The following is an 18,491-nucleotide window of genomic DNA, read 5'->3' on the forward strand; positions in this document are numbered from 1 at the left end:
GTGAATTATGCATGTAAACTACCACTTCGTTAATGATATGACTTACTTGAGATTGTCAGCTGACTTTCCTTGCTGGTTAGCTTGCTGCTCCAACCTCCTTTTCTCTTCTTCTCCATATTTGCTAGGAACAGGAATTTCTCAAGACTCTTTCTACTTATAAAAATAAGCAGGCGCATGCAGTTTCTTTTGCTTCACTCAACAGTGTATATTTGAACATCAAACTTTTTACAAATCTGTCTCCACGTAAACAAATACTCTCAAGTAAGTCTCTTTGCGTCTCCAAATGTTAGAAACAAAGTAGATTTACATATAAGGTAAGGTTGGCTTGATAACCTTGTCCTTTCTCAATGTGATTTTCAATACACGTCTTATCTTCTCCATGTCCAAAATGAACATTAATTAACAATACTTCAATAGTCCTTCTTTTTTTTCGCTACAATAGTCAGAGTTATAAAACAGCACATAATACAGAAACACTCCTTGTTCTTTCACTACGGCTTCCATGGCTTGACCGACAAACACTTGTCAGCGCCGTTCGACTACCACGTCTATAGTCATCTCACGATATACTTCAAACCTGCACACACAGGCAGGTGATGCGCAGTAAATAGGCTCTCTCACACTTATATTTAAAATATCGTGTGTTTGAGACGGTAGAAGGCTGAGTGGTTCTAGAATTTACGCAGAAATTCTCACAACACTAAAACATCTGAGGTTATTTTAGTGTTGAAGAACCTGTGAATAAATTTATCCACTTACTTGTAGGGTTGAGTTCATTTTAGTATCTGCTTCTACATAGATACTGTGCAAGCCACCATATGGTGCATGGCAAAGGGTACCTTGTACCACTACTAGTCATTTCCTTTCCTGCTCCACTCGCAAATATAACAAGGGAAAAAGGACTATCTATAAACCTCCATATGAGCCCTAATTTCTAATATCTTATCTTTGTGGTCCTTATGCACAATATATGTTGGTGGCAGTAGAATTGTTGGGCACTCAGTTTCAAATGCTGGTTCTCTAAATTTCCTCAGTAGTGTTCTCAAAAAGAACATCACTTTCCCTCCAGGGATTCCCATTTGAGTTCTCGAAGCATCTGTGTAACATGTGTTGTTTGAACCTGTTGGTAGCAAATGTAGCATCCCACCTCCAAATTTTTTTTATGCATCTAGTTCCTTAGGACCAAACTGAGGAGCAAATCTCCAAGGTCCTGGAACAAGTGAGGACATGAAATTACAACATAAAAGTAATAACAGATCAAATAAAATGCTTATGAATGCCCCCCCCCCCATCCAAAAAAAAAGGGACAAGTGGTATGTTTATTTAAAAGCAATCAACAATATAACTCAGGAATCAACTTAATTTTTCAAGGAACTCCTCGACAGAATAGGAGGAGTGACTCATGAGAAAGCTCTTCAGTTTTGATTTGAAACCAAGTGGATTACTGCTAAAGTTTTTGAATTGTTGTGGTAGCTTATTGAAAATGGATGCAGCAGTATACTGCATGCCTTTCTGCACAAGACTCAAGGAAGAGTGATCCAAATGCAGATCAGATTTCTGCCTAATATTAATTGAGTGAAAGCTGCTAATTCTTGGGAATAAGCTGATATTGTTAACAAGAAACAATAGTAAAGTATACATATATTGAGAAGCCAATGTCAATGCTTCAGTTTCTTGCTTCAATCTGACCTGGTACAGATCCCAAACACTCAAGCAGTTTTCAACAGTTTCTTGCACCAGTGCCCTATAAGTGATCTCCTTTACAGGCAAACCACTCTTTCCTAACATTTTCTCAATAATCTGAAGTCGTCCATTTGCCTTCCCCACCACAGTTCCCACATGCTCATTCCATATCATATTGCTTTGGATGTTATGCCCAGATATTTATATGACTTGACTGTGTCAAGCAGGACACTAATAATACTGTATCCGAACATTACAGGTTTGTTCTTCTTACTCATCTGCATTAACTTACATTTTTCTACATTTAGAGCTAGCTGCCATTCATCACACCAACTAGAAATTTTGTCTAAGTCCTCTTGTACTTCTTACAGTAAATCAACTTTGACACCTGACTATACACCACAGCATCATCAGCAAACAACCACAGATTGCTGTCCACTCTTTTCATCAAATAATTTGTGTAAATAGAGAACAACAGTGGTCGTACACACTTTCTTGGGGCACTCCTGATGATACCCTGTGTCTATGATGAACACTTGCTGTTGAGGACAACATACTGGGTACTATTACTTAAAAAGTCTCTGAGCTACTCATATATCTGTGAAATTATTCCTTATGCTTATACGTTTGTTAATAGCATGCAATGGGGCACTGTCTCAAACACCTTCTGGAAATCTAGTAGTATGGCATGTGCCTGATGGCCTTCACCCATAGTTGGCAGTATATCGTGTGAGAAAAGGGCAAGCTGAGTTTTGCACGTGTAATGCTTTCTAAAACTGTGCTGATTTGTGGATATAAGCTTCTCAGTCTCAGGGAAGTTTATTATATTCAAACTGAGAATATGTTCAAGGATTCTGCAGCAAATCAATGATAGGGATATTGGTCTGTAATTTTACGAGCCCATTCTTCTACCCTTCTTATATGCTGGTGTCACCTGCACTTTTTCCACTTGATCGGGACTTTGTGCTAGGCGCGAGAGATTCATGAGAAATATAAGCTAGCTAAGGGGCCATTGCTGTAGAGTTCTCTTTGTCAAATCGAACTGGGGTCCGTCCAGATCTGGTAATTTATTTGTTTTCAAATCTTTTCTGTGGCAGGTATGCTTTCTTTTATGTCGTTCGTATGGGAGTCTGTCTGATGGTCAAATGACAGTATGTTTGTACAATCCTCCTGCATGAATGATTTCTTGAACATGAAATTTAAAACTTCGGCTTTCGTGTTGCTATCTTCAAGTGCCACAACAGACTGGTCAACAAGAGACTGGATGGAAGCTTTAGACCCACCTAGCGATTTTCATACAACCAGAATTTTCTTGGGCTCTCAGCCAGATCTTTTGCTAAGGTGTGACAGTTGTATGCTTCACACATGGTCTGTTCACAGATGAAGGAATCTCTACTAACCTTTGCTTGTCGTCATTTGCGTGTTCTCTTTTGAATCAAGAGTGCAGCAGCCTCAGCATCTTCCGAATTTCATTATTAACCCATGGTGGGTCTTTTCCATCCTTTGTCCACTTACTAGGCAAAAAACTATCCAGACCACGATTTACAGTATGCTTAAACTCTGCCCATAATTCCTCTACATCGGCCTTACTGGAACTAAGTGATGTCGTTTCACTGTGTCAATGAGATGCTAACAACTGCTTATCTGCTCTGTCTAGCAGAAACACTCTCCTAGCCTTCTTGACTGAGTTATTAAATTTCATAACCATAATTACTGACATCATGATCATTGCAAATCTCCATTTCTACGCTGACATTTTCAATAAGGTCTAGCCTATTTGTATCTAAAGCAGCTAAGATATTTCCACTGCTTGTGGGCTGCCAAACTAGCTGCTCAAGACTGTTTTCAGAAAACAGTCAACTCAATAGAGACAATATTTTTGTGAACTGCAATAAACACTCAGCTGCCTATGGCCTCTAATCCATCTTTCTGATATACTCACCAAATATCTCAGAGCTTTCCACTTCAGGTTTCAGCCAGCTCTCGGTCCCAATAATAATTTGAACGTGAGAACTTTCCTAGAGGGTAGTAAATTTGGGAACTATATTATGAATATTTCGACAGTTTACCGATATAATTTTGAAAGTTGAAGTGTCTTTACTCTGAATGCCATTTAGCTTCCCCACCTAGCCTAAAAAACCTTCATGTGCACTCCACAACTACTCTGCTACCAGAGTAGCTGCTTCCTTTTTGTAGTGCACCCCTGACTTATCAAGGGGCGTCATACAAATCCCCACTCTATAACGCAGGTTTAGAAATCTGCAGTCAAGTGACAGGAGTCTTTCGTTAGCCACAACTTGTAGATGACTGCATCCTGCATGCTCGATAGACACAGGCAAGGCCACCTCCACGTCTCAGATAAGGCCTCCCAGCAGACATATCGAGTATACATTGGCTTTCTTTCCAGCACTGTTGAAGGAGCTGCCACCTGTCCACTCACAGGGTGAATGGGTGAGGCCAGGTGGCCAGTCTCAACATTGGTCCTCTTTTCCTCAAGTGGCACGAATATGTTACCACCTGCCAGTCACCCTGCGGTGAGGGCGGATCCACGACGTCATGTACATTAGGGGTATCTCAGAAGCAGAGCCTGTGGGCAGAACAAGCGACACCGGAAGTGTCCCATGTGACGCGCCAGATTCTCCGCCACTGCTACATGCCAAGGCGGCAGCCTGAAGGGGATGACCGTACTTTGGATGTTCTCAATAGTTAGTTAATCCTCTGAGTAATGCTATTAAAACGACATTATTTTCTTAACTTCTCCACGTTACTCTGTGCACTGCATACTGGAAAGCCGAATTTCCAGTCTTCATCCCCCTATATTTGTCTCACAATACAGTATGTTGTACAGTAGATAATATGTTGTAGTCTTATCCTCCTCTCTGCAGTTATACGTTCTCTTTATCATTATCAGGCCTTTGTCTTTTTCTTTTTCAATTTAAATATTTTGAAATATCCTTTTAAGAAATCCTTCATGCTGCACTTCTCTCATAATTCTAATTTTCTTTTCTGCAAATTTCCATCGTTCTTCTTGTGTCATCAGTGCTGTGGAAAGCCTGGACAATGCATCTGGCACAATTTTTTCATTTACTGGTATGTAGCAAATGTCAAATTCAAATTTCTGGAGTGCTAAAATCCATCTGGTCAACCTACTGTGATCTAATTATCTGGGTGAGAATGATAGTGCTTTTATGTCCAGTTGTAATTGCCAGGTAATAACTAAATTTTGAAAATTCATAAACAATAACAAGAGCTTCCTAGGTTGTTACACTATGTATTCTTTCTTCTCTAGTTAACATTCAACTTGTGAAGCTGAATATTATCATCTGCCCATTGTCATTTAACTTATACAAATGAACACCTATTCCGTAATCTGACGAGTCATGTGCCAAACAAAATTTCCTTTCATATATAGATGACACAAAATTGGAGCATTAGTTAACTTACTCTTGATGGCCTGAAAATCATTTTCATAAGCTGCTTGATCAGTTCCTAACACTATTTTTGTTGAGCTAATTGTGTAACACTGCAATTTTTTTTTCTGGTGTTTTAGGAATCTTTTTATATTGTGAGTCCAAGAACTCTCTTCTGGTTTTTCTTGTTGCAAGTTACTGGGAAATCTTTATTGGCTTCTATCTTTGCAGGGTTTGGATAAATCTCTCAGGTGTAATTTCATGTTATAGAAATGCAGTCTTCTTCCAAATACTGATTTATTTAAGATAACATCAGTTTCACTAAACTTTTGTAAAATTTCCTCAGGTACTTTAATATGCTTACCCCCACGTTTCAGTTTCCACCACTGTATCGTCTATACACCTACATTATGATATTACTTAAGTAACAGTTTTTTTCATAACACTCTAAACAAGGTTGGTATAAATGCTTAAATAGAGACAGTCAGTCCAAGTGGAAGCCTGCAGTACCTTTAACATCTGCCTTCAAAAAAGAAAATGTATATTGATGAGATTCTTCAACTGACTGTGTCTGATTGTACCCAGCAGGTAGGTCAAGATTGCTAAAATATTTCTGCTCCCATGAATCTTTCTATGAATGTATCTATGCTTTGGGGCATCTCTCATAATAGCCATCTTTTTATAAAATTGCACAATCTCTATAGTCTCATCATTATTTATTTTCATGACTTCATTAGCAAAATTCAAACTCACTCCACACTCTGACATGCAGTAAGCACACTATTGACTTATGAAGCTGCAGAATCACTATCACATTGACATTATATTTTGACTCTCTCATATCAGCTTCCAATAATATCCGCTTCTTAACAGGCATACTGTGTTCTCCCATCACCCCTACTATTTTGAAACCGCTAACTGGTAATGCAGGAATATCTGCATTTTTCTTCAAAAGTTTACTGTAGAAATTCTTTGAAACTGCTTCCACTTGACTTCCAGAATCCATAAGAATACAAGTTTCTTCACCAAACACTTTTGCTTTAATAATAGGAATAATAGTTTCCTTCTTAACTGTTCTTTCTTCTTCATAGCGCAACTATTTTTGTTCATCACTCAGCCCTTTTGCTTTAATCACTGCAACTTGCCCTGTTCCCTCTCTGTTAATATGGTTTCTATTGTGACAGTTGCTTGAAAATGATAATTCTTTGTGTGAAGTTGTGAACCAGGTGTTGTTCCAAAGTATTGCCCATTTTTCAGCACATTATTCATTTCTTATCTTGGTCAGTCAGGTGGTCTTCTGTCATCACAGGTGGTCTTCTGTCATCAAATCAGGCATGTTCCAAATGCGATCTATTTTCACTATCATTTTCTCTCCAAGGTCTACTAGAATTCAACATTTCTACAATCACTGAATCGTTTCTTGATGTTTTGGTTGATAATTCCATCACAGCCTCTGGTTCTACATACAAAAGGATCTTTTAGTGTCTCTGTACTGATTTAGTCCTGGCCCGTCAAACTATTATATTTGCGGTACTAAAAGAAAAAAGAACATGGTTGCCATAATGGTCTTATTATCTTGGAAGTTAGATGCCTTGTTACTCATTTCACAATATCCTCTTCTGCAAATGGTTTATCTAAGTACCAGTTCTTATCCAATTCCCTCTCCTAAAATTCTATAAATGTTCCACTGGCGTCTTTCAATTATTCTTTATGGTATAACCCACTTATGACACTATCCTGCCTGCATTTTGACAAGTACTTCACCAAAAATCAAATTCAGCATAGCTCATTCTTCGTTTCTCTTGTTGCATTCCCCAGTTGAATGCATCTCCGTGCAAACAACAAATGCCAAAGCACGGTGCATCAACAATAGATGTGCAAAGAAGAGGAAAAGGGGAAGAAGTGCAAGTGACTCAGATACCACTCGGTATTTCTGACTACAACCAGAAGACCAGTTACTGGAATCTTTCCTTGTGGAAGGAAAGCACAGTAAAGTTTGGTACAAAAAACTTTTTAAGCATTTGTTAAATGTGGCTGTTCTAAATGCTTACTTATTGTATTGTCAGAATGGAAACAAGGAGGGCCATGTGGAGTAAAGCTGATAAATGAGCTCATAACTAATTACCACCACAGTGCCACTGAACAGGAGCAAACAAGGCCCTCTGATGTTGTCAGTGACTGTGAGTGACTTACTGTTAGCCATATACCAGAAGAAAAATCAGCAACAAAAAACCGAAGGGTGAGCCTAAGGAGATGTGTGCTGCGTGCAACAAAACAGCAAACAAGACAGACATCATATAGATGCAAGACCTGTCCTGCAAACCCAGCATTGTGTACTGTACTGTACTGTGCTGTGCTTTGAGCTTTACCACACTCAAAAACATTATTAAAACTCTTTGTGCCTAAAGTGATTTAGACTATTAAATCCGTATAGGTTATTTCCACTGCTTTGTTAGATATAGCATTTGCATTATGGGAGAGATACAGCACTCACAGACATGCTCAATAGGTGTCATGCTGCAGGTGCTGTAAACTGGAGGACAGCATCGCACTTCAGGGGTTAAATCTATTTAATTGTATGCTCTATAGAAGATGCATCTGTCTTTGTTCATCATCACTTATGTCACCACTGTCCGCCCCTGGTAGCTGAGTGGTCAGCGCGACGGAATGTCGTACCTAAAGGCCCGGGTTCGATTCCCGCTGAGTCAGAGATTTTCTCCACGCAGGGACTGGGTGTTGTGTTGTCCTTATCATCGTCATTTCATCCCATCGACACCAAGTTGCCGAAGTGGCATCAACTCAAAAGACTTGCATCAGGCGAACGGTCTACTACCCAACGGGAGGCCCTAGCCACATGGCATTTCCATGTCACCACTGCACATGCGTGGCAAGCTCAAACTTTTGGTTGGCTCCAGAGCAATGCTTCATGTCACATTGGGTTGTATCCAAGTTACACTGTTCACGACTGCTGCACGCCTTGTATTCAGAGACTTGTGACGACTGCCTTCTGTCATCTGTGCTGTTAACCTTCCCTTTTTGTGGCCAATTCCTGCACCTTCAAATCAAGACTAGTGACATTTGTGCCCTGCTCTTTTCCAATATCTCTAACTTTATGAATACAGTCCACAAGCTCCTGTCTTGTTTTATTTATTTCTTTAGCTGACTAGGTGTATTTGTTATCTTGTCCTTCTTTAAAATCCACGAGATCTTGCACAATTTGACCAGCAGCAAGATTCTGAGTTTCTGGTGTCTATTGCAGTAATTTATTAACTACCTCTACCTGATGCTGAAGATTAGATGGGTTGATCACATAAATAATGAGGAGGTATTGAATAGAATTGGGGAGAAGAGGAGCTTGTGGCACAACTTGACTAGAAGAAGAGATCGGTTGGTAGGACATGTTCTGAGGCATCAAGGGATCACCAATTTAGTATTGGAGGGCAGTGTGGAGGGTAAAAATCATAGAGGGAGACCAAGAGATGAATACACTAAGCAGATTCAGAAGGATGTAGGCTGCAGTAGGTACTGGGAGATGAAGAAGCTTGCACAGGATAGAGTAGCATGAAGAGCTGCATCAAACCAGTCTCAGGACTGAAGACCACAACAACAATACCTGATACTGAACAAAAAGTTGTCTCTCTGCTTTGAAATGTTTAGTTATACTACTCTGCATCTCTTGCAGCTCTGTATTTGTACTTTAAAGAATTTTGCCTGTTCTTAAAGCAAAATCATTGATTAGCTTCAGTTTTTTTTTTCAATTGTTAGCAAGATCAGTTTGACTCTGCATAATCAATTGCACCATACTAGAAAGGTATCCAGTTCCTGGATTGTGTATGTCTATTTCCTGCCTGGATTGTGTATGTCTATTTCCTGCTGGCTAGACTTGGGTGGCAGTGTGGAGGCATTTTGATCTTCAGTTCTACTGTATGCCCCAGAACTTGAATAAGCCAACACACCTTTCCCTGTGTCTGTAACTTCAACTAAGTCTGCATTCACCATATCAGCCTCTTGTATTTGTCGTCAATCTTGGATTTGTTATTACACGACATCAAAAGGATCCTAGCACAGCACTCCCAAGGTCCTCGCCATTGGTGTGGTTGCTTGTACACCTCAGCAATACACATAGCCATACCATAGGTGCAACCACATCATGGGTTGGGGTATTTGTTGAGAGGGCAGTCAAACATGTGATTCTTGAAGAGGGCAGCGGCCATCTCAATAGTTGCAGGGGCGACATTCCGGATGGTTGACTGATCTGTCCTTGTAAAATCAACAAAAATGGTCTTTCTGTGTTGTTACCACAAACAGCTGAAAGCAACGGGAAACTAAAACCATACTGTATGGTTAAATGATGACTGCATCCTCATAAGTAAAATATTCTGGAGGTAAAACAGTCTTCCCTTCGGATCTCTGTGCAGGGATTACAAAGGAGGATGCTGTCATAAGGAGAAACAAAAGTGGCATTCCGTGCACTGGGGCATGGAATGTTGGAGCCATAAGTTGGGCAGGGTAGGTTAGGAAATTTAGAAAGGGAATTGGATAAGTTGAAGATAGAAATAGTGGAAATTACTGAAGTTTGGTGACAGGAGGAACAGGACTTCTGTCAGGAGAATTCAGGGCTATAAATACAAAATCAAATAGGATTGATGCAAGAGTAGGTCTAATAATGAATAAGAAAATAGGAATGCAGGTAAGCTAACATGTACAAGATAGTGAATGCATTATCATAGCCCAGATGAACCCAGGCCAACACCCACCGCAGTACTAGAAGTTTACATTCCAATTAGCTGCGCAGATGATGAAGCTACAAGTTTATATGCCAAATAGCTCTGCAGATGATGAAGAGATTTAAGAAATGTGTGATAAGATAAAAGAAATTATTCAGATAGTTAATGGAGATGAAAATTTAATTGTGATGGGGGACTGGAATTCGATAATAGGAAAAGAATGAAAGAAAAAGCCAGCCGTCATAGCCTAATTTAATAACTGCTAAAACTTGATTTAAGAATCATGAAAAAATGATGAATGCATGGGAGGTTTCAGACTTACTATATAATGGTAAGAAAGAGATTCATAACCAGATTTTAAATTTTAAGATGTTTCAAGGGGCAGATTTGGACTCTGACCACAATTTATTAGTTATGAATTGTTGATTAAGAGTGAAGAAATTGCAAAAGGATAGGAAATTAAGGAGATGAGACTTAGGTAACTTCAAAGAAACAGAGGGAGTATTATACAATGATTGAGTAGAACAGGGGAAAGGAATAGAGTAGAAGAAAAATGGGAGACAAGGCTCAGTAGATATCCTTGGATAACACAGGGGACACTGAATTTAATTGATGAAAGGAGAAAATATAAAAATGCAACAAGTGACGTAGGCAAAAGGAATACAAAAGTCTAAAAAATGAGACTGACAGGAAGTGCACAATGGCTAAGCAGGAATGACTAGAAGACAAATAAAATCATTTAGAAGCATATGCCCCTAGGGGAAAGATAACTACTGCCTGCAAGAAAATTAAAGACAGCTTTAGAGAAGAGAAACCAGTCCTATGCACAGGAAAGCTGAAAGTTGGAAGGAGTATATAGAGAGTCTAATGAAATTGCAGGCAATATTATAGAAATGGAAGAGGGCATAGATGAAGATGAGATGTAAAATATGACACTGCAAGAAAAATTTGACAGAGCACTGAAAGACAGAAGCTGAAACAAGGCTCTCGGAGTAGACGACATTCCATCAGAACAACTGATAGCCGTGGGGGAGCCAACCATGACAGAATTTTTTCATCTAGTGTGCAAGATATGAGACACGTGAAATACCCTCAGACTTCAATAAGAATATAGACGTGTCAATATTACAGAACTATCAGTTTAATAAGTCATCATTGCAAAATCCTAACACAAGTTCTTTACTGAAGAATGGAAAAACTGGTAGAAGTCAACTTCGGGGGAAGAATCAGTTTGGATTCCGTCAAAATGTAAGTGCAAGCAAGGCAATGCTGACCCTACAATTTATCTTATAACGTAGGTTAATGAAAGGCAAATCTACGTTTATAGCATTCGTAGACCTAGAGAAAGCTTTTGGCAGTGTTACCTGGAATACTCTCTTTGAAATTCTGAAGATAGCAGGGATAAAATACAGGGAACGAAAGGCTACACAGAAACCACATGACACTTATAGGAGTCAAGGGGCATGAAAAGGAAGCAGGTGTTGAGAAGGAAGTGAGACAGGATTGTAACCTATCCCCGATGTTATTCATTCTGTACGTTGAATAAGCTGTAAAAGAAACCAAAGAAAAAGTAAGGGTAGCAGTTAAAGTTCAGGCGCAAGAAACAAAAACTTAGAGGTTCACCGGTGACGGTTTAATTCTATCAAAGACAGTAAAGGACATGGAAGGGCAGTTGAACGAAATGGACATTGTGTTGAGAGTTGGATATAAGATGAACATCAACAAAAACAAAACAAGGATAATGGAATGTATTTGAATTAAATTGTGTATTGCTGGGGTAATTAGATTTAGGAAATAAGTCACTTCAAGCAGTAGATGAGTTTTACTATTTAGGCAGTAAGATAACTGATGTAGAGAGGATATAAAATGTATACTAGCAATGGCAAGAAAAGAATTTCTGAAGAAGAGAAAGTTGTAAACATCAAATATAGATTTGACTGTCAGGAAGTCTTTTCTGAAAGTATTTGTATGTAGTTTTGCCATAAATGGAAGTAAAACATGGATGATAAACAGTTTAGACAAGAAGAGAATAGAACATTTTGAAATGTGGTGCTAAAGAAGAATGCTGAAGATCAGAAGAGTAGATCACATAAATAATGTGGAGGTACTGAATAGAACTGCGAAGAAAAGAAATCTGTGGCATAACCTGAGAAGAGGAGGTTGGTCGATAGGATACATTCTAAGACTTCAAGGTATCACCAGTTTAGTTTTGGAGGGAAGAGTGTATGTGGTGGGGTGGGGTGGGGGAATTATATGTAAGTTGTAGTAGTTATTCGGAGATAAAGACGCTTGTACATGATAGAGCCAGCCATTGTTGCACTTACAATCCAATTGTTCTGCAGCTCTTCCTTCTTGTGTAATCCAAATGCAATGAGAACCACAATTCACATATACACGATTACCATTAATGTCTATTTTCCTAATTAACTTCTGTAGCATATAGTCTATATTCAGTGTCGACAATTTCTTGTGTCCCAAAAATTACTCACTTCTCACGCAGCAGATGTTAACTTCTTACTAATAAATTATGTTAACTGATTATTTTATTGTTTCTTGGTAGAACAATTTAATAAGAAGTGAAAAACACAATATTGTATATGTTCTACAGGGTCAATTTATTTATTTACCTGGTTTTAAGCTGACAAGACCATAATTAGACTTTAACTGTCTAAAAGTCTGATGACAGCCTTGTAAGCTGAAAACCAATTAACTAAATAAATTGTTACTGCACTATGACCTCCTTCATTGGCTGCCCATTCAACACTGAACTCTTCTTCTACATCTGTCCAAGTATGTGCGATCTAATATGGAATTTCCTGCCTGTTAGTGCAAAACTTTTTTTTCTGGAATCATCTTAAAGGACAATGACCTAGAACTCACCAGAATAAGTGGTTGTGATCAGTTTTTGGTAAATTTATTGAGAAGTGTCTCCTTACAGTTATAACAACAAGTGATGAGTCTCATTTTTCGCTTATTCAAAGACGTAAACAAACAAAATAGCTTAAAGTGTTTGCAAAATAATCAGTGGGGAACCTATAAGATATCCGTAAATAGTGAGAGAGTGTCTGTGTTTTAGAAAGCCATATTTGGCATAACTAGGCTCTCTACTTTTCTGAGGCAGCAAATGCAATGTGTCGATCAGATACTACAGTCTTAGATGGTGTAAGAAGATCCCTAAAAGTTGCAGTTGGCTGGGCATGGCATCTTCAAGCACCTAGTTCAACCAGTCACATAACATGATTAGGACGCTGTTGTCTCACCTGTAACCATTTACACTTTGTTGAAAGCTGGCAACAGTGCTGCCACTTGGCAAGGATCTTGTTATACAGCATCAACCCCCCCCCCCCCCGCTTCCCCTCCCCCTCCCCCTCCCCATAGGATTCGGTTTGTACAGGATAGTGCTACTCGCCATGGCTCTTTTAAGAGTACATTTTCCAGGATGCCTTATTTGATTGTGTGGGGATGTGAAGTGCTTCCCCTCCCCTCTATCACCACATGGAAATTTCTTATGGGATGCATGGAAACTTATGTTTTCATTGAAAAACTATGGTCTCTTAAAGTTCTATCAGAAACTGTAACTTGAGAAATGGAAGCCATTCACCTGCTGTGTATGACAGTCGCATTTTCCACATGCCTACAGCAATTGCTGAACTAGAAAGATCACCACTTGGAAAATATATTTTTTTCAAACCGGTACTAAACTGTCTTTGCCCGATATTAATGTTTCTTAAACAACATTATTTATATAACCTTTGGAGAAATAAATATAAGAAGTTGTTCAGAAATACAGTAGCACTCAAAAGTATTTTGGCAACATAAAATTCTTTATTATTTCTCTTAAAATAAAACCCTATCAGACAGTGTCTTGAGTATAGTGAAGAGCAGTATAATTGCAATAATTTGAAGCTGTCAGGTTGCGACTAGTTTGTTTGCATTTCGCGATGCCTGACGAATACGAGTTTCAGCGAGCTCAAAATTATTTTTACATGCAGTTTGCTCAGTGAATTCACAGACATTACTTGCTTCTTAGTTCTTATTTCTACTGATATTTACTGACAGTAATTATTTCATTATGCCAAAACATAAGGAATGCTTCAGTGACTTTAGAAACATTGTGATAAATACGTTAAAGCAAGGACTGAAACAAACTAAAGTTTGAAGGCTTTCACGACCGGATGACATATCTACTGGTAAACCTTCCGGGATGTAAGGTCGTGGTCCATGAAACTCTTCGGCTCCTAACGTTTCATCCAGAGCTGCGCTGGACATCTTCAGAGGGGTGTTTCTCCTCCGGTGAGTCTTCTTGCCGACTCGGCAAGACTCACCGGAGGAGAAACACCCCTCTGAAGATGTCCAGCGCAGCTCTGGACAAAACGTTTGTCCAGCGCAGCTCTGGACAAAACGTTAGGAGCCGAAGAGTTTCATGGACCACGACCTTACATCCCGGAAGGTTTACCAGAAGAAACTAAAGCTGCTCATAATTTTAAAGTGTCTCATCAGCTCGTTAGTACATGGAAAAAATTGTATAATAAATGAAAGACTGTTGAAAATAAGCCTTGCAGTGGATGTCCAAAAAAGTCTCCTAAAGTCGGCCATATTATATGAAAGTTATCAACAAGTGATATTCAAAAGTTGGCTGTAATGAAACAAAGAAATTGAAAGAAAAATATAACATCGACATTTGGGTTTCCACTGTCAAACAATGCTTGATACTCTTTGGAGTACATGGACAAAGACCGACAAAATGGCCTTTAGTATCTATAAAAAACTGGAAGGTCCGACTTGCGTTCGCAAAATGACATAGATCACAGTCAAGTTCAGACTGGTCTAAAATTCTGTGGAGTAGCAATAGCAAATTTAATTTAACATCATATGATGGTATCAAGTATGTTCGATGTCCTGTAGATAAAAGATATGGCTTTTGGTACCAAATTCTCATGGTCAAATATGGAGGTGGCAGTGGGATGGCTTGGGGATGTTTTTCACACTCTGGAGTTGCACTATTAGTTCAAACTGAAGGTAATATGGATTGGTTCATTCACAAAAAGGTAATGAAGACTCAAATGCTACGATACGCTAAACACCACATGCCAGCTGGATGGTATTTTGAAAAAGTTAATAGTTCCAATCACAAGTCGAAGTACATTAGCAATTTTTTTAAATGTAAAAAAGTCAAGGTTTTGAAGTGGCTAAGTCAAAGTCCGGATTTGGATCCTATAGAACATCTGTGGGAGGAGTTGGATTGTAGAATAAGAATAACAACTTATTCAAACAAAGATGCTTTTTGTTATAGCTCTCAAAAATGAGTGGAATAAAATTCTGATGGATTGATTCCAAAAGTTGATTGACTCCATGCCAGTGCGGTGTGAAGCTGTGATAAAAGCCAAGGGATAGCCCACTAAATACTGATTTTCTTATTACAGTAGATGATAATTATGTGTTAAAAATTTTTTTTCAACAGTATCAAAATACTTTTGCTCCACCATAATACTCATTAAAAAAAATTACACTCTATTATGTTGCGAACAAGGGCTACTTGGTCACTATTCTGTAGAACACTGAATATCCATTAATGAAATAAATTACTGATTTTCATGTTTCATATTTGTTTTTAATTAATCTAGTTAATATGTTTGTCAAAATACTTTTGAGCGCTATTGTATCTGTGTTATGATGTGAAAGCTCACTGCTGTAAAAAGTATTAAATGCTCTAATAATAATTACTGTCCATTTCAAAGCAATTTTGAGCTTATGAATTCATCTCTCTTTTTGTTTTAGGAGGACAGCTTTATGTCGTCAATGGACCGAACATGCAACGGAACAATCAAATTGGAGGGTTTCAAATAAGCCTAACAGTACCTAAACCTATTACAAAATTTACCGGGTCTCTGTCATTAAAGAACCCTCATGACATTGCAGTAACTGCAGATGGACATGAAGTATACATCGTCGAGCTAAATCCATTTAAAATATGGAAATTTTATGATGGTATGCAGGAATAATGTATCTAATTCTGTACTTACGAAAGCTATCAGCAAACAAAGTAGATATAAAACTTCCTGGCAGATCAACCAGCCATCAACTCGAACCTGAGACCTTAGCTTTTTGCAGACAAGTGCTCACTGACTGACTTATCCAGACATCAATCATGCCCCACCCACACAGCTTTACTTCCACCATTACCTCATTTCTACCTTCCAAACTTTAGCTGTCAGTGAGCATATGCCTGCAAAAGGCAAAGGTCTCATGTTAGAGTCCTGTTCCAGAACACAATTTTGATCTGCCAGCAAGTTTCAAATTAGCGTGCACTCCACTGCAGAGTGAAAACTGATTCTAGAAAGTGATATAAATAAAGCACAGAAGTATGTTTATTGGTCTTTTGCGAAAGTAATTACTAACAGTATTTCAAAAAGAATGGAAACAGCTTACCAGTGGCTTATTATGTAAATGGTTAGATAAAACATCTACTCACCAAGCGGCATCAGAACACACACATAAAAGAAGATTATAATTAGGCAAGCTTTTGGAGCCAGTGACTTCTTCTTCAGGCAGAAGGGGTGAAGGAAAAGGACTGGAGAGGTCTAGGAAATGGGGTAGACCTCAGAAAAGTCACCCAGAACCGCAGGGCTGGGGAGACTTACCGAACAGGATGAGAAGGAAAGACTGATTGTTGGGGACTGCACTGGATAAGATTTGAAAACCTGAGAGCTTAAAGGTGGAAGACGGGGTAATATCTAAGGCAGAGATTACTGCTTAAACATTGTGTACAAGATAATAAGAGTGAAAAGCTAAGTGCGTTGTTGCATGTAATAAAGTGGGAGGGGGACAGCAAAAAATAAACAGTAAGAAAATGAAAGATGTAGAAAACTAAAACAAAGTGAAGAAAGGAATAGTTACAGTGAAGAAATGCCAAGTCAGAAGAAATTAACATAAATTAAGGCCAGATTGGTGGTGAGAACCAAGGATACGTTGTAGCACTAGTTCCCACCTGCGGAGTTCTGAGAAACTAGTTTCTTGGGGAGAATCCAGATCTCACGTGTTGTGAAACTGGCACTGAGGTCACAATTCTCAAGTTGTCGAGCATACTCTGCAACAGGATATTGTGTGTTGCCAGTATACAGCCTATGCCCATTCATCCTGATTGATAACTGGGTGGTAGAAAGGCTGACAGTGTTTACGTAATAATAGCTGGTGTGTAATTTCACAGGTGGCTCTCCCTTTTGATAGTATATGTTTTGCCAGTTACATGGCTGGTATAGGTGGTGGTAGGAGGGTGCTTGCTGAGTAGATTTCTCAACTATCCAATTACATTATGCTGCCAAAAATTACTAGGTTTAGAGAAAAATAACAGGGATTGGGCCGGATCTTCAGCTTCAAACATTTAGAAATTAATTCATGACGTAAAATGGAAAGAAGAACTGTTGGAAACAGAGATGGTACAAATGTAGAGATTGGTACAAATGTACAGATTGAGAACATAAAGAAAGGCTTTCACAAAACCCCGCATCTAGAGAGACAATGGGCAGAAAAATATTTAGAAGTAACAATGAACAAGCTGAGTCTTTTCCAAAACACTAATAAGGAATTGCTGTTAACTAGTAGACAGAAATTGAAGCTAAAATGTAAAGAAATCACAGGGTGAAAATAGAAATGAAAGATGTGGAAAGTGTTCGAAAATACTAAAAACAAAATAGTTATTGACAAACAGAAAATTTGAGTACAAAAGGGGAAGAAAGAAGACTGTAGAAGTCAATGCACAGACTAAAAGGAAAGAGACTAGCTTATATTAAGATCCATGGACGAAAAGAATTAAGTGAATATTGATGAGCCAGGTCCCATCTCCAAAGTTTTAGAAGTACTGTTGCAAACAGAGGACATGAAAATGAATTGAATGGTGAAGCAAGTGCCCAGTTTTCTCCTGTTATGACCATTACTTTGTCAGCAGTAGGTTATTGGCTGCTGCTAGTGTGGATAGTATGTCTGTAGCCATTCATTCTGACTAAAATTTGAAGTAGTCATGCCAATATAAAGTAACAGACAAAACCTATTCCGTTGATACATCATCACTGTGCTTCAAAGAGTAGCCCTTTCATTGATTGTGTATGTTTTGCCAGCTGTAGCACTGGTACTGGCAAGGTAAGTAATAAACCCTGGGTGAGACAGATGCCTGAATGACAGCAATGGTATGATGCCTCTTTGTATTGATGATAGTATTAAGAATGCTTCTAGCATGCATATTTCAGCCCCAATCACATAGGCAAGAACTGTCTTTCTCCAACATGTGCTTGACTCTTGTCATTCACTTAGTCTTACAAGGACAGGTCCCAAAGGATAGGTTCAATGTTTTGAAATCACTTGTACATTGGTGTAGGTTGGGGTCCAAGGTTGTAACACCCTGTAGCCATTCACCCCCATGGACCCGCTTTCGTGAGTAATCAACAGAAAAGAATTTAAGAATTCTGCTAATCCATTACACCTTTAAAAAGAGTAGCTATATCAGATGGTGCCATAGTGTAGTGGTCAAGTTATTTGGCAGATATGCTGAAGTTTGTGGGTTGAATCCTGTCAGGGGCCTTACAAAGACAACTGTAATCATTATTTTTCTTCATTTAATTGATCAAATGTATTTTTTCATTTCCAATCCTTTGATGTGTCACTTTAGCGATTATGT

The 18,491-nt window shown here is 38.7% G+C and overlaps 1 protein-coding gene across 3 annotated transcripts in view; it reads left to right on the forward strand.

Moving 5' to 3' along the window:
• The window catches only part of LOC126262574 (peptidyl-alpha-hydroxyglycine alpha-amidating lyase 1), a 103,704-nt gene that overhangs the window by 70,442 nt on the left and 14,771 nt on the right, over positions 1–18,491 (forward strand). For all 3 annotated transcript variants that reach the window (XM_049959290.1, XM_049959291.1, XM_049959292.1), the window contains exon 7: positions 15,599–15,808. In XM_049959290.1, the coding sequence (XP_049815247.1) occupies positions 15,599–15,808 (210 nt within the window). The remainder of the gene's footprint in view (positions 1–15,598; positions 15,809–18,491) is intronic.

This window comes from Schistocerca nitens, chromosome 6 (genome assembly GCF_023898315.1).
Source record: "Schistocerca nitens isolate TAMUIC-IGC-003100 chromosome 6, iqSchNite1.1, whole genome shotgun sequence".
In the NCBI taxonomy this organism is placed as follows: Eukaryota; Metazoa; Arthropoda; class Insecta; order Orthoptera; family Acrididae; genus Schistocerca; species Schistocerca nitens.